General features: G+C 47.0%; 1 protein-coding gene across 2 annotated transcripts in view; it reads right to left on the bottom strand.

The window, feature by feature from the left end:
- RABGAP1L (RAB GTPase activating protein 1 like) overlaps positions 1–16,309 on the bottom strand; it is a 1,373,174-nt gene that overhangs the window by 933,197 nt on the left and 423,668 nt on the right. For both annotated transcript variants that reach the window (XM_078641752.1, XM_078641759.1), the window contains exons 8-9: positions 13,506–13,663; positions 7,525–7,635 (exon numbers count right to left, since the gene is read on the bottom strand). In XM_078641752.1, the coding sequence (XP_078497878.1) occupies positions 7,525–7,635; positions 13,506–13,663 (269 nt within the window). The remainder of the gene's footprint in view (positions 1–7,524; positions 7,636–13,505; positions 13,664–16,309) is intronic.

Below are 16,309 nucleotides of genomic sequence, written 5' to 3'. Positions count from 1 at the left end.
GATCATCGCTCTCAAAGCTTAGCTTTGAGGCAACAGCCAACCAAGCTTTCGGGTCATCTGAATAAGAGGTATAAATCTTGGCAACATAATATTAGATATCATTTTCGCACAGTCTAGCGATTGACCATCTGCCTTCAACTTCATGTAGCGCTGTGCTAATAGAAATACTAGATTTTTGGAGATTATAGTGATGGCCCTGTTCCTCTTCATCTTGGAGGGAGAACATGTGAAGTCTGACATCCACTTACCACGTAATGATACAGCGTCCTTGAGACATATTTTTCTTTACTGTAGAAGTACTATGTTTCCTTTTAATTTAGAAATGTAGTTGGGGTTTTTTGACCTCTTTATTGTATGATTAATTCCATTTGCATTTATGAACATGCATTTGATTGCGCTCATGGTGATCATGTCCCAGATTTAAGTGTCTGGTTGTCATCTAAGACTGTTTTACAAACTGAGTGTGAGAAAAGATCAGCAAATCTGTTGTCCCTAATGACTACAAAACTTTACATTGTTGCATGTTAAGGTGAGAACGTCTTCAGTGACAGTGAGTTTATGATGGGGCCTATGTACTGTAAGAAAGTTAAACAATATTCTAGGATATCTTAGTTGAACTGAGTAAAGGGGAAAAGTAACTTACAGAGAAAAGAAAGAGGTTAAATGAGTAACAGAAACAAAAACAACAAACCAGAATCCATCCCTCCTTCTCACCCCTTCCCATCCTGCCATCGAGCTGTAGAGTATGAAAGACACAAGGGATAAAAGACTCCACAGCACTGGAGAGGGTAAGAAATGGTTATGCTGGGAGTGTTTTGATAGCCAAACACTAACTACTGTTCAAATAGGCTTCATTCACCTATGCTTCATCAGAAGAATCTTTCGTTACCTGGCCTACCGGCACACAGTGCAAGTTCGAGTTTGCAAATAGTGTCTGTTGAGTGCTTCCCCACATGCCTACCATAAACCTGCAGAATGTGGTCGTAAGAGCCATGCTTTCAATACCCAATAATGCAAGAATTCGAACTGTACCTTATGGTTGCCGTTTGTAAGGGAAAGAGTTGAGCACAGATCTTTGTACCTGGTCCCTCATGGTCTACATTAAGTAAGCCCTCCATTCCTAGATTAAACAGTTTAACTCCTGCAGCCCGCCCCGTAACCTCGGGATCCCCACTCTACACCCGCTATGTGTTGCTAGGGCCCGGGAGTCGTGTGTCATCAGAGTCCAGGTCACACAGATTGCACCTATAAACATTCAAACAATGGATGACACTCACTTAGGCCTGCAGTGAAGGCCTTTCCGTCTGCTCAGCTCAGCTATTCATGTCATCCACAGCAGTGGTTTAAATGGGCAGGTGCTGTCCGGTACGGAGTACCTGCACTTCTTTAATTTAGAAGGTAGAGTACTAGCACTTCTCAGCATTGGTGCAATACATGTAATGGGAGATTAGCTGCACTTCTCAAGAGCAAACGTGTATTGTGGATAGTGAGTTACAGCACTTCTATGTTTCCTTTTAAAGCACTGATCCAAAGGCATGGTATCTTGCTAGCTAATCTGTTTCAGTGCCCAGAGGCCAAGCTGGTGGCCATGACTTGTGCTTTATAAATGACAAAAAAGTAATACTGTGCTGTTCCCACTACTTTATGTTGCACACACTGCTCTTTGTTTAACATGCATTACATTACCGAGCATTCTTACAAGGACTGGAACGTGAGTTGTAAAGGTTGCAACACCTTAATTAACCCTTGTAGCCAATCTACTGCGATCTGAAGCAGATATCTGTTGGTCAGTGTGGAGGATGGACAGTTTGGAAGAAGCGAGAAAGAGAGAGAGATAGGCAGACACACACATCCACCCTCCTCCAGAGTAGATCCACGAACACACCTAGCTGTTTTATTTGTCTTTCTATTTTTGGCAAGTCTAACTGAGCCTTGTAGTAGGTAAGAGTGAGAAAGAGAAAACAACAGCTGACTGGTTCTTGGAGCTCTGTTAAAATACCTAACATGTAACACAAAGTGCACTCAAGTGGTATGTAAGATGACTATAATATTTTGCTACTCATTTTAAACTTCTCTTGAAGTATGCATTTTAGGATGTTCAGGGCAGAGAGATGTGTTGCCTTTATGAAGCACTGTTATGTATGTTTTTGTTCTCTGCCTTTCTAACATTGAATGAACACTTTCATTAGGCCTCACCCTTTAATGTTTTTTAGGTTTTGCCTCGGCAATGCGTACGAAGTACGCATGCGCTAGCAAAACCTCTTGAGTTCTATATCGATCGATGACCCGCCTCTGTCTCTCATTGGCTAGGTCCATAAATGGAGGCTAGCCATTGGGAGACAGAGGCTATCAATCGCTCTTTCTCGGGGAAAACGCGATTCGGGGGCGTTTCTCGGGCTTTTTTTAAGCCCCGCCCCTTTGTCCCGGGCCGCGCTGCGATTGGCTGCCGGCCCGGGACACCCCCGTGACGTCATTTCCCGGGCCGCGCTCTGATTGGCTGCCGGCCCGGGACCTGACTTGTTAGCTCTCTATAGGCAAACCCACGCTGAGCTGCCAGCCCCTCTCTCCAGAGCAGGTACTTTGCTGCTTTTGCCGACAGGTCACTCCACCGCCCTCCACGCTCCTGCCCTCTCCCTGCTCCTGGATATAGTTGCAGCTTTTTAGCTCTCTATAGGCAAACCCACGCTGAGCTGCCAGCCCCTCTCTCCAGAGCAGGTACTTTGCTGCTTTTGCCGACAGGTCACTCCACCGCCCTCCACGCTCCTGCCCTCTCCCTGCTCCTGGATATAGTGTCCTTCCCGTCCTCTCGCCCTCCCATCACTGCTCCACTGTTGCACTCCTTGCTCCCTCCTCTCCGGTCCCGGGAGATGGCCGAGGGCAGCTCCTGCGCGCGCGCTGGCCGTCCGCCTCCTGCTCTGCTCCCTGACTGGGAAGCGGCCGCCCTCCGCCCTCCTCCCCCAGGCACAGGAACAGGACCCCTCCGGCGCCACGCTCTCTTTGAACCGTTTGGTGTGCGTTTCCAGCATTTATCATTTCACCCTGGATAGCCCCCATGGCCGGGCACGAATGAGACTGGTTCCAGCGGGAGGAGCTGATTGGACAGATAAGCGACATCCGAGTCCAGAATCTGCAAGGTAAAGGAAAAAACATGTTTTCTCCAGAGCCTGTTTCTCATTCCTCATGTTCTGTGCTGTTATGTGGGTTGCGCTACCCCAGCAACAGCTAGCTGTGGCTGCTTTCACCGAGCACAGATCACAGCCAGATCGCTGAAAATGTTATCTATCATGTTTTTCCCTTTTCCATGATAACGCCGATCTCCCTCAAAGCACGTCAGTTGCAGCGGCGCGTGTTGTTGTATTGCATTATTTATATTTGATTTGTTTGTGTATGCGTTGCTTTTATGACGTTCCTGCATCCATCAGGCTACAGGATTGTGTAGCAATGGTGGGTGGGGGGGGGGGGGGGCGGGCTTAGTCTTGGATGCGGCACGAGCCTCCGATGTTTTCCGCTCATCTTTTCTGAGTGTTTGCTGCTGTTACTACTTTGCACATTTTGTGTGGGCTGATTCAGGCAGTGTGTGATTGATGTTCGTCTTTGCCACTCTGAGGCTGCGGGGCAGTGTGCAGCGAACGACTCCTTCAGAATCAACAAAACAGCGTGTGTTGGTCTTAACACCGCTTTGGCGCACTCTGGCAGTCCTGGTGCGCGAGGGAGACTGGAGCCAATCAGGAGGGCTCTCTGAAGTTCAGCACGAGTTTTAGCACAAGCAGCCTCCGCTGGGTGGTCCTCCCCTCTTATTAGTATAATTGATTCGGAAGAGAAGTGTTGCTGCTTGAACTGCCTCTCAATCTAAAATCACTCATTTCAGAACATCGCTGGCATGATGTGACAGAGAACTTCAAATGCTAACAACTTGCATGCTGCTTCACTTAGTTTCAAACGTACACATCATTTAACTGTTGTTAGTTGTAGGGTGGCCGGATGGCTTCACGTCACAGGAACGCCGCCTTTCCATTCTTGCACTTTGATTTCACATATCAGAGCATTCTGGGAGTTGTAGTCTTAGTTAATTTTGTTTGAGTCCTTTGGAACAGCCAATACATGCGACAACAATGATATGTAAAATCAAATTTCAGAGCCACATGGAGATCCTACATATTCGTGCAGAAAGGATCTCTTTCTACACTCTAATTTATGCCATGTGACCACGTTATCCAGTCATGAATTGTAGCTAATAGCTCACTGTAGTCTGGGACTTTAGTTTTACTTTAAAACTGTACATACGAGTTCAGGCCCCCCAGCATGCAGAGTGTTGTTTACTTTTACAATTAGTATTGGCCCATAAAAGGGTGCCCTATTTATTACACCCTGTATTCCGACAGTTGAAGAATGTAAATGTATTGGGAAGAAGCGCAACTATAGCCAAGTTTGGGGGGCTAAGAAAAACTTTCGGGTGGTGGGGCTAATTCTTCCAGCAATAGGCAGAGTGGAGCTGCAGGGGCTCTAAGAAGGGGTGAAAAAACAACAAAGCCTCAATTACTATAACTGCCCCAAAAATTGGGCTAATGTGTGGATTTTGGTGCTTAACGCACCGACACGTCATATTATTTACTAGCTTGTGTGTGCCCTTGTAAATTTCGACATGTTTTAGCTGCTGACATTTAGTAGAAGAAAATGCGCCGAGGTGTGATGCTTATCACACAAATTGTAATTGAGCTATGTGTGGCAATAGAATATACCGTTTGCAGTAAATGAGACCCAGTTCCAAATGGGGCATAACATACAGATTTTGGCGTTGCCATATCCTGTTATGTATTGTACGAGGCATTTTTCTCCAGGTAAATTGTGGCAGTTTTGACTTAGCAAAATATACCTGGGGAGAAGTGCGGCGGCTGTAGTGCTTGTCTCACAACTTGTCTTTGCCACGTGTGCTGTAATTAAGTAAACATCGCTACAAAAATAGCTCAGCACACACAAAACTGGTTTTACAAACCATGTATGCTGCTATTCAACAAAGACCAGAGGTCACGGGCCGACAAACAGTGCCAGGCCTGGTGAGAGGCGGAAATATTTTCTGAGGGTGCTAAAGAGGCCGAGACAAGTGTAACTTTAGGATTCTGTTTCCATAAAAGCTTCCTACTTTTTCCTGCACCCCAGGCAAGGAAGAGCCTCAGTGTAATATGTCACTGCTCAGAAGCGAGCATTTTGAAGAAATGATCAGTATTTGCTTATTTTCCTTACACGAGGCGCTGGCTTCTATGTGGTAACAAATTAACTCAAAATAACTGCAAAAGACAACTTTGTTTGCTGTGTATGCTCTGGAGATGTTGTTAGCCACAAAACAAATCTAAAATGCCTGAAAAAACCTTGTGCCGAGCATTCTGTGCCTCAAGTGGTGCATTAAAGGCTGGTGCATGGAGTTGTCGTGCTGCTTCGACACGGCACCCTGTCCGATCCTGCTGAGATGGTGCTCCCTCCATCTTACGTTGCTTTCATACATATTGCATAGATCTGGTCGCCTTGTACGCTCTCCGTACCAGATGCCATGTAGCGTATGCAAGGGGTAGAGATCTGTTTTGATTATTGTAAATACACCAGGCAAAATTAGACCCACCCCTCACAGACTCCGACGAGCCGGATGTCCACACGTGGCTGAGAGCGGCCAGCGGCTACCAAAGGGAGTTCAATTGGATTTTGGCTAAAACAATGTTGACTTTGCTGGGTAACCATAATAAAGAGTTCCCAGCCCTGTGGACAGGCTAGACTGCTTTACTGGCAGCGCGGTAATATGCAAATTAAGCGCTGGGTGCGAGGCTCCTTTTCGGAGAGCACTGTGATCAACAAAGATGTCAGAGAGCTCTGCATGTGTGACTAAGTACTTTCATGCGGTGATCCTGGGCAAATCACTCCTTTCCCCTCTTTTCTTATTGACAAAAGCTGACAGTGCTTAGAAATCTGGCAGGCTGTATGAAGAACTATGTAAAACATACAGGAGAGATCACTCCGTTCAGGCTGGAGGAGCTGTAGGTAGCTGCAGTGTGTTATGATTATCTGATAGTGCCTTCTATCGCTAGTAAGGCTTCGAAAAGCTTTCTTAGCGTGATCGCCGTTTTCATGCTAGTAACGGATTCAATGAAAACTATGCTACACCGGCCTATCTATAAAGCTGCAGGGTGTTGTTTAAGGGAATGGCGGGGTGTTAAAGCAGAAAACGCATTATTTTAGTGATTTCATTTAGAGTTGTGCTATGGTGCAAAGTACTCACTCACTCACACACTCTCACTCACTCATTCACTCGCATACTCACTCACACACACACACACACACTCACACACACTCACTCACTCACTCACTCACTCTCTCTCTCACTCACTCACACACACACACAATCACTCACTCCTGCCAGCCCTCCAATCGTAAGGTAATAAGGCGCCAGGGTGCTTGGAGTAGTCCAACAGTGTTAATGGGATCAGGGGAAGTGACAATTCCCCCAAAGAGTGGGTCACTCTGGGGAGTGGGCTCAGGAGAGACCCCCATGCCGTGGGCTTCCAGTTTGTCAAGCTTCGCGCCCGGGCTGTGTGGGTGTGTGGGGGAGGCTCTGTGTGGGGGAGGCTCTGTGTGGGTGGGGCTCTGTGGGAGGGCTCTCTGTGGGTGTGTGTGTTTAGCATTTGCGAGAGATTATGCTATTGGTATTGTAAATAACAATGCCATTTATTTATCTGTTTTCAAAACCAACACATAAATAAAAATATTGTTATTTACAATGACAATAGCTCTAACTTTTGTAAAGGCGAAACCGTTGCATTGTAAATGCTTGTTTTTCATTGCACCCCTTTTAGTCACCTTGTTAACTAATGATGTGTTGGTCCTTTCAACTAAGTGATTTAGGGTGGGAGGGAATCCTGGTGCCTAGGAGGGAGGGAAAAGCATGGTCCATGTACACAATATAGTAGTTTCTGGCTCATTTCCCACAGGAGCACTAGGCTGACATCTACTCAGCTTCCAGAAGAACACGTTGCTTAGACCATCTTCCCACCCACCACTTTGGAGACAAGATTATTATATGCAGTCCATCTGTGCTCATGGCTTTCCGCCAAGATGGATGGTAATTATTGGGTAATGTGGACGCAGATGCTCCTAAAAACGTATTGTTGGTTTGGTATTGCTCGGGTGGTTGGATCAGCTTTAACGCTAGTATTAATGCACTATATTCTTTTACTGTGGTATTTTCAGAATATGGAACAGGAGCAGGGATAGATGGAGAACACAAGCAGCTTTCACTACAGAACAAGGTTGTTGATGCTCTGATCTAAGTTACAGGTTGGTCCGGAGACAAAACTGCAACTGAAATTCAATAAGCAGGCAGGGGGTCAAATATGACAGTAGTATGCAGAGGAATCCAATATTAACTGAGCCTGACAGTTTCCATCTGCTATCCAGATCTATGGTCGGCTTCTAACTGGCATGGCTGGGTTATGGCCCGGACTACTATCAACATGCACAGCAAACGCAGGCCATACTCACCGTTCAATGACAAGCTCTTTGTTCGAGACCTGCTGCACTGTGATCACCACCTTCTTCTCTATGCCCTGCTTCAATTTGAAATAGAACTTATCTCGGTCCTTTGGCACCGGGCTGCAAGGGAAAAATTGGAGAGACAACATGAGTGTGTACCGGCAACACAGCCTTCTACATACAGAATCATTTGGCCCAGAGATATTTCGGGTTTACCCATCTGGCTGGGCAGTTTTACCCCAAAGTAAGGAAAAATTCTAACAGCCACAAGTTGCCATATGAATGCATACAAGTCTTAAAAAGGAACAAAGCAAGCCTGCGCCTGACACCAAAAGGAGTTCCGCCTTCACACTAATAGAGAAAGAAGTGAAAGATCCAGCATTCTACCAGAGTAAAACAAATAATCTCTCACACCATACATTTTCATTGGGGTTTCTAGAAATCTAGGAGCAGTACAACAGCTACTATGAAAAGCAACTCTTGTGAAAGCCCTAAGGAGCATCAGCACACCTACACCACCATTAGAGGATAGTTACAAACAAGTCACTTGCCTTCGGTAAGACCTTATTTGGTAGAGTCTATTTAGCTGCAGATTCCTTTTCTTAGAATAATCCCAAGGCGTCAAACACAGAAAACCTGTGCACACACATAAACATCAAACATATAATATGGCAATTTGAGAGACTGAAAGAAAAAGCAGTTGACGCCTGTTGATCCTCGTTGTTTTACTGTTCGTTCTAGAAAACGACAGCCGACACGTGTTTCGTCGGAGTACAATACACTCTGACTCTTCAGGGCTAGGTCCTAATAGATAAGAAAAATCAATCCCCCACGACCGGTGATAATTCCGACCCGGTTAGGGTATCTGTAGATTGTTCGGTGGGTGGAGAAAGAGAGTCAATTGCTCCGCTGTGGCGGTGTGCTCAATACATGGTAGCCGATAGCAGGGTCTGGACAGAGGTGGGTACGTCTTCAGGTGCTAAATGAACGGATATATCTTCACTGTGTGACTTTAAGTTACGAAGGCTCCTCGGTAAAAGCCTGGCGGTCTGTCCGACCCCGGTAACGGTGTCCTCCTCGTTTACGATGATGTGCATCCCAAGGCGTCAGACCGGATCCGTAATTTTTCCGAGCAGTACCTCTGTGTGCCAGTAGGTGGCGTAGTTACATTTTGTGACTTTTCTGCACCAGAAGCTCAGAGCCATGAAGTTTGCTAATGTACCAATGTGCATACACTAAAGATCTCATAAGAGTTACCCTAAATGGAGAAATACGCGGAGCAGAGAGTATGAGAGGGTCGGTAAGAAATCTGCGGCTAGATAAAGTGTCTACTATATAAGGCGTTACCGAAGGAAATTAATTTGTTCATCTGAAAAAGTCCTCTAGCCGCAGATTCCTTACCTTAGAATAGATGCCCAAGCAATACCTCCCCTGAGGTGGGTCTGCAAAAAGATTTAGTCCAAGAGGTCCTGGAGGACCGAATGGGCAAAGTGCCCATCACAACAGACCTGAATGTACAGGCAGTAGTGCTTGGTAAACGTGTGCAGAGATGGCCATGTTGCAGCCTGACAGATGTCCAGTACAGAGACTTAATGAGCGAACACAGTGGATGCAGCTTTGGCTTTGGCGAAAGGAGCCTGCAAGCCCTCAGGGGTTGCTTCTTTGCCAGTGTGCAGCAGATTTCAATGCAGATCACTATCCATCGTGAGAAGGTCCGTTTTGCATGGCATTCATTTCCTTTCGTTGGCCTGACAAACCCAATGAAGAGTTGATATCTCCTACTTATTGGAAGGGTGAGGCTGAGCAAAGAAGGTAGGCAATGTGATGGCCTGGCCTATGTTAAAAGATAATACTACTTTCGGCAGAAAAGAGACATATGTTCTCACAACCAACTTATCTTGGAAAAAAATGATGTTAGAGAGTGCACAGAAAGTATCTGAAGTTCACTAATCCTCCTGGGTGAAATAATTGACACTAAAAAGGTTGTTTTTATTGTAAAAAAACGTAGAGGGCAACTGTGCATGGGTGAGCATATCAATAAAGTCAAAAATAGGTAAGGTCTTATTGGGGCATGATTAAAAGTTTTGGCAGGATCATATGCTGTAGTCTTTTTAGAAAACGAGTCAAAACAGGTGGCTTGAACATGGAGGGCTGATCCAGCAGTCGCAAGAATGCTGATGTGGCCGAAAGGTAGCCTTTAACAGTGACCAGAGCAAAGCCTTGGTGGGCTAGCGAGAGAAAAAACAGTAAAACCTCAGACAAGGGTGCAGAAAAATAATCAACATTTTTGAAAGCACACCAAACCACAAATTTGACCCCGCTGCACATGTATATTGTCTTTGTTGAGGGATGCCTGACTGTCAAAACAACATCACAGCATTCTGGAACTAGGTCAAAAACTTTAAACGGTCGCTGCTCAATTACTACACATAAAGGCGGAGCCCTGTTGCTATGACAGTAGATCCTCTTGAAAAGAAGCCTGTTCGGAGGACCGATGCTCATGCTCAGGAGTTGGGGATATCCTATTGTCAGTGCCCAAACCAGAGCCCGGAGTACAGGAAGCCTGAGTTTCACTCAAGACTAAAAGCTTCTGCGAGTGAGTCGCCATGGAAACTCTAGATTGCAAAATTGCTGGGAGTGTGCATTCCGGCAGTGGCGAATAGATCAAACCAAAGTCTTCTTCAATCTCTGAAGAGGCCTTGCACCACCTCAAGGTGGAGCCGCCATTTGTGATCCACTAGACATCAATGGCTGAGTATGTCCGCTCTGGCGTTCAGAGATCCCAATACATGTTAAACCATCAGTGAAATTCCCTGGCATTTTATCCATAACCAGAGATGCAGGGGGCCTCCTGGCACAGGGTCCATGAACCTACCCCATCATGATTGTTGCACTACCACATGGCAGTGGTATTGTCTGTTAACACCTGAACTAACCTTCCCTTGAGGAAGAAAAAAAAGGTTATCAATGCCAGTCGGAACGCACTCAGCTCCAACAGGTTTATGTGGAGTTGAGAATCCTCCAGAGACCTCAGTACTCTGATCTCCACCTCTCCCACATAATCTCCTCAGCCCAAGAGTGACACATCTGTCACTACAGTCAGCTCTGGGTAAGGAAGGGAGAGCGGTCTGCCGCCGACCCAATCATGGTTCTTCAGCCACCACTGCAGGTCTTTTGCAGTCCCCTCCAATATCTAGACTAGGTCAGAGAGATTACCCGGATGCTGTGCCCACTGGTTAGCTCATAATAAAACTACGACCTACTCCTGATGTCGGCACCCTCTCTATTGCTCCTTTGCCCAAGGAGCAGGAGGAGGTGTTTCTCTGTCAGCTGGTCTGAGGATGAGGTATGGCTGTTGGGGTTTTTAGGAAAGGGATGGAGTAACCCCGCTGAATAATTTGTAGTCTTCACTTGTCCGATTCAATAGACTGCCAGCAGGGCAGGTGATGACAGATTCTGCTGCCAACTGGGTGCTTATGATGGTAGAGGGGCAAACATAAGTAGTTTTGAAGCTGTGCTGCCGGGCGAGGAAAGGGGCCTGGTGGACTGGGTAGACTTCTGACTGTGTGTCCCACGAGCATTTTGGGAACCATGGCCTTGAAATATTCGGTAGCCTGTTGGCTTTGATGCCTGGGCGGGTATGAATGCAGTTGGTAGCCCCTACCATAGCCACAGAAGGGGCAAAAGGCAGAATGGGGTTTCGTGTGGGGCCATGGAGAGGCCCAAAGACCTGCCAATGGCCCGGCTGTCTTTAAAGTGCTCCAGCACTGAATGTGCCCTGTCGCTGAAGAGGCGGGTGCCATCGAAGGTCATGTCCATAAGGGATGCCGGACATCCCCTGAAGAGCCAGTAGATCTCAGCCTGGCATCTGAATACCTCGCAATCACTCTGCCTAATGTGTCAGTCATATCCAGTCTGCAGTGAATGGTGAACTTTACTGTGTCTTTGCCATCAGCAACATCCTGTGTCAGTATGAATCGGGCCTCCTCCCAGACTATGGGAAGCACTTGCGCAACTGAATACCAAACCATGTAGGTGTATCGGCTCAAAAGGCACGCATTGTTTACTGACCGCAGTGCAAGGCTGGCGGAAGAGAACATCCTCTTGCCAAAGACATGAAGCCTTTTCAATTCCCTATTCAGTGGTGTGGTAGGGAAGGTACTAGGATTGACCTCGAATGTAGAGGCCTGGATAACCAGACTCTACGGGGTGTGGCGCTGGGTCTCCAGGAGCATGTGATGGTGATGGCCCATTATCCTGTGCATAGGGGCCCCTGTGCAGGGCTTGGCACAGGCCCTGAGAAGAACATCAGCGAGGGCTTCGTTTAAAGAGAGGATAGGTTCTGAGGGCCGACTCTCGGTCGAAGTACCTCTGTCAAGTTATTCGTCTTGATTGCCATCAAGAGCAGTGTGAGATCCAGGACCTCAGCAGCCCTTCTCACCACGATAGCAAATTAAGCCCCTTCCTCCATAGCCACACTAGGAGGAGAGACCAGGCCAGTGTCTGGGGAGGTGCCCAGACCACTGGCATCCACCAGTTCCTTGTACCCATTGTCTTTGGCCTCTTCAAGGTGACTGGTGCAACCAAAAAGCTCCTCATATCCACCCCAATCATATGCCTCTCGAGGCTTGTCGAAAAAATCAGCCAAGACTCCGGCTCGGAAAAGCGATTTCTAGCCAACGCTGGAGTTGGCATCGCGTGACGTGGATCTGGCTCCGTATCAGAGTAGGCTATGAATATGGAGTCGACAGTGCCTGGAATGGTGACACGGCGGTCTTGCATCCAAAGTTGTTCCGGATCCAGGGGGCATGACTGGCACTGAGGGTGGATGAACCACCGGAAATCCAATTGAAGCACCTGAGATATCCATGGGGCCCGAGGGGGCACCAGAGGGATCGGCCCATCCAAAAACGAGGTGCATGGCTTCATAAAATTCATAGAGTTGGGCGGGGTTGATCTCAGGGAGGCGTGGAGACAGGCTCCATGTGGAAGCTAGGCCCAGAGTGACATCGTTCCAGCACCTCATCCAAAGATTTGGACTGGTGCGGTGAAGTTGAATAGCTCTTTGATTTCTTTGAATTCTTCTAGGACTTACCCAATGACTTCAACCATGATGACAAGCACTTGGAACAACTCTTCGAATGGACCCAGGCCTTTTCTTGCAACCAGGACCCGGAGTGTCGTGGAGGCGACTGGCGTCTGGCAACTAGGAGTGCTCCTTCAGCACCTTGGGGTTCATGGAGCAGCAGTCCTCACAAGTCTTGGAGTTGTGGTCTTTCTCCAAGCACCAAAGGCAAACTAGATGGGAGTCTGTCACAGACATCTGTCTGTGACAGGAACCACAGGGCTTAAACTCCACTTGTTTTTTTGGAGGGCATCCTATACACACTGGGAGACATAGTTTTGGGAAAAAAAGGCTTGACAAAATGTTGAAAAAAGTCAATCAAAATCTGACAGGGGTATCTGTTCCCTCTGACTAGTGCGGGAAGAAAAGAACTGATGTCAGCGCGCTGGGGTGGCCCCTATATAGAAGAGGCACTTCCAGCACATACAATGCCAATGCAGAGCTGAAAGATGCCACCTACCGGTATGCAGAGGTACTGCTTGAAAAGTTTCTGTATTTAGTTTGATGCCTGGGGATTATTCCAAGGTAAGTCTCTGTCAGATATAACTATGAAAGAGTGCAGCAACCATGAAGCCTAATAACGCTTATGTAGGGCTGAGCCCAGCTCCTAACTGGAACTGTGGCAATTTCTGGCATATGCTACACAACCTCTACTAAGCATTATTCAATATAAAGTAAACACAATTACTTTGGAGTACAGAACATTGCACACAAAGTCTTCATTAAGTTGCACACCCCCCTGAGAGCACGCCAGCCTAGCTATTGGCCAGGGCAACTTAGCAGGCACAGAGTGCTACAACTGGCTTAACAAGTCAAGCAATGTCAAGATCAAGGACAGAAAAATGTGCACCAAACCATTACCCACCTAAAGTTCCCTTTGCTGTCATCTTCCTTGACCTCCAAAGACACGGTGAAAGTGAACACATCGCTGTCCGGTGTTGGAAGGGTGGAGTCCTTGACGTCAGTGACTTGCTTGGATGAACGTTTGAATGCTGTAGCAAAGCTGTACAAGATCCTACTGACCTGGGAGGGGAATGAAAGGACGTATTAGGGAAGCTTGCAATTATGGATCTAGACCCTACTGTAAAACACAGGAGAGACTGCCTGACTGGCTGTGGATGTCTTTTTTATTTGAGTTTTCAACTGTCTTGATGTGAAGGATACAGCTGTTGACTTTGGGGAGCCATGTTCAAAACTAGTCTCACCTCCACCCCCCTCGACTTTGGGCAAATCTAGGTAAACCCCTGTGCCTAACAAGGACAAAAATATGTAGCATAGCCTGGTCTTGGTGTAAAGCGCTTTAATGCCCTTAGGCCAGGTTCACACTAAAAATACCTACCACAAAATAAAATATCAACAACGTGAAAACACAGTTAAGTGGATGGCCTGGATGTAGCACCTCTACATGTGGAGAAGCTGAAAGGGTTCAGGGGATCAGTAGCAGCGACCACAAAAGTGTGGGACACTCTAAGGGTGATTTTGAATTTTGGGAGGAAGAGGGAGAAGGTAACTCTGCAGATGACAGCAGCACTGACAGCTTCTCTTCTTGGGCGTCACGCAGACTACATATTTGGGGCGGGGCACTGATGCCAACCTTTAACAGACATCTAGTGAGACAAGCATATTAAAAAATAAATAAAAAGGAGGCACACTGGACCAAAACAGTGCAGCGAAAGCTGAGGCTCCAGGTTAGGACTAAGTGCCTGATTTACAGCTTGATGGTTGGTTACTTTATCACAACATGACGGATATGCCGTCCGCCATATATCCTAAAGTCCTTGTAATAAGGCGGCTATCCTAGCAGCCATATATCCTAAGGCCCTTGTAATAAGGAAGATGGGATGACCTTCACGTTGTGACAGAGTAGACCATCCAACAAGCACTAAATTTGACCCAACGTTTTCATATTATTTATTTTTTAATTCCCTAATCTCATAGCATTTGACCTGTATACTTTCATGAGCTCTGACGAGACAAAGATCGGCAAAGAAATTCATGAAACAAAGTTGAGTGGTAACATGGGCCGCGTTCTGAAATAGTACAAAGTGGACTAATACACCCTGGAAATGTGAATTCTTTATAAAATGTGGAGAACTGGAAACAATACACATTGAAATAAAAGACTGATTTGTATTGGCGCAGAAGATCTAAACATGATGAAATGGCAATAGCGGACAGAAATTACCAGTGGTCCATTGAATCACCGCTGCCATACGCTTTGTGGGTGTACACAGAGCATTGCCTGGCTGAGGATGTCTAAAGCCTCCCTAAGGAGCAGAGGGCATGGTCATGGTGTACAGGGAGTGTTTAAGACATAGTTTATAGTATGACATAGGTTGTGAAGCTGTGTTATACACACCCAAATGTGATTGGGGATAGTGCAGAGAGAGGTTGGGGTTTACACTGTCTAGTAAGGATGCACAAAACCTGGATGAGAATGTAGGCATAGCAGCAGGCATATGGAGCCTGGTGGAGTACAGCTGTTATGTTATGTTATGTTATATATGGGTCTTGTATAGCGCAACGGCTACTCCAAAGGAGTGTCCCGGCGCTTTTATGCTCCAGACCCAGAAAAGGAAGCTAAAAAACATAACAACAGACAGGAAACACAGAGGAAAGGAGACAGAAGAAATCTAGTTCGAGAATAACCAGGTTTTAAGATCCTTTCTAAAGGCCAACAGATTGGACGTGGACCGCAACGACAAGGGAAGGGAGTTCCACAACTGAGGGGCCAGGTATCTAAAAGATCGCCCTCCCAGGCGTGCCCTCTTTATACGCGGGATCGCGGCCAGGGCCAAAGACTCCGATCTTAAAGATCGCGTCGGCCGGTAAAAAGCCAACCTTTTCTGTAGGTATTTAGCACCCGTGGCATGCAGTGCCTTGTGAGCTAATGTCAGAGCCTTGAACTTTATCCTCTTCCGTATGGGAAGCCAATGGAGGGATTGCAGCAGGTTTGAGGCACTGGCGCGACGATGCAATCCAAAAATTGCTCGTGCTGCCGCGTTCTGGGTCACCTGCAGGCGCTGTAGAAGGTATTCTGGGAGGCCCAAGTACAGAATGTTGGCGTAATCCAATCTGGATCCGATGAGGGCCTGTACAATTATTCTCCGGTGTTCCTGGGACAAAAGGGGAAAAAACTTTCGAAGCATCCGAAGGATGCCGAAACAGGTTCCAGTAAGGGTAGCCACCTGGGAATTAAGCGTTAGCCCATTATCAATTTTAATTCCCAGGTTCTTAGCCCAGATGGACGCCTGAGCCGGAGGGAACATGTCAACAGGCCACCAATCATGCCAGTTCGGTTCCAGAGGACATCCAAAGAAAAGTATCTCAGATTTATCCGAGTTACACTTGAGGCTGTTCAGATGGAACCAGTTAAAAACAGCCCCAAGGCACTCACGGATACTTTCCCCATCGAATTCTTCGCTCTTACGGCAGGTGAAAAGAAGCTGGGTGTCGTCAGCATATGAGACGATCTGGGCCCCGAAGGACTCCACCAAAGTCGCCAGAGGGGTCATGAGGATGTTAAATAGAGTTGGGCTCAGCACTGAGCCCTGGGGAACTCCGACTCCCAATGGCGGCATTTCGGCAGATCCAGGAGGGACCCAGACCGTTTGCCGGCGGTTGGCTAAGAAGGAACAAAACCAGTTCAGCACCATCCCCCCAAGACCG

The sequence above is a fragment of the Lissotriton helveticus genome, chromosome 1_1, assembly GCF_964261635.1.
Source record: "Lissotriton helveticus chromosome 1_1, aLisHel1.1, whole genome shotgun sequence".
In the NCBI taxonomy this organism is placed as follows: Eukaryota; Metazoa; Chordata; class Amphibia; order Caudata; family Salamandridae; genus Lissotriton; species Lissotriton helveticus.
Note: the sequence above shows the minus strand (reverse complement) of the source record. Positions and strands in the feature narration are given on the sequence as shown.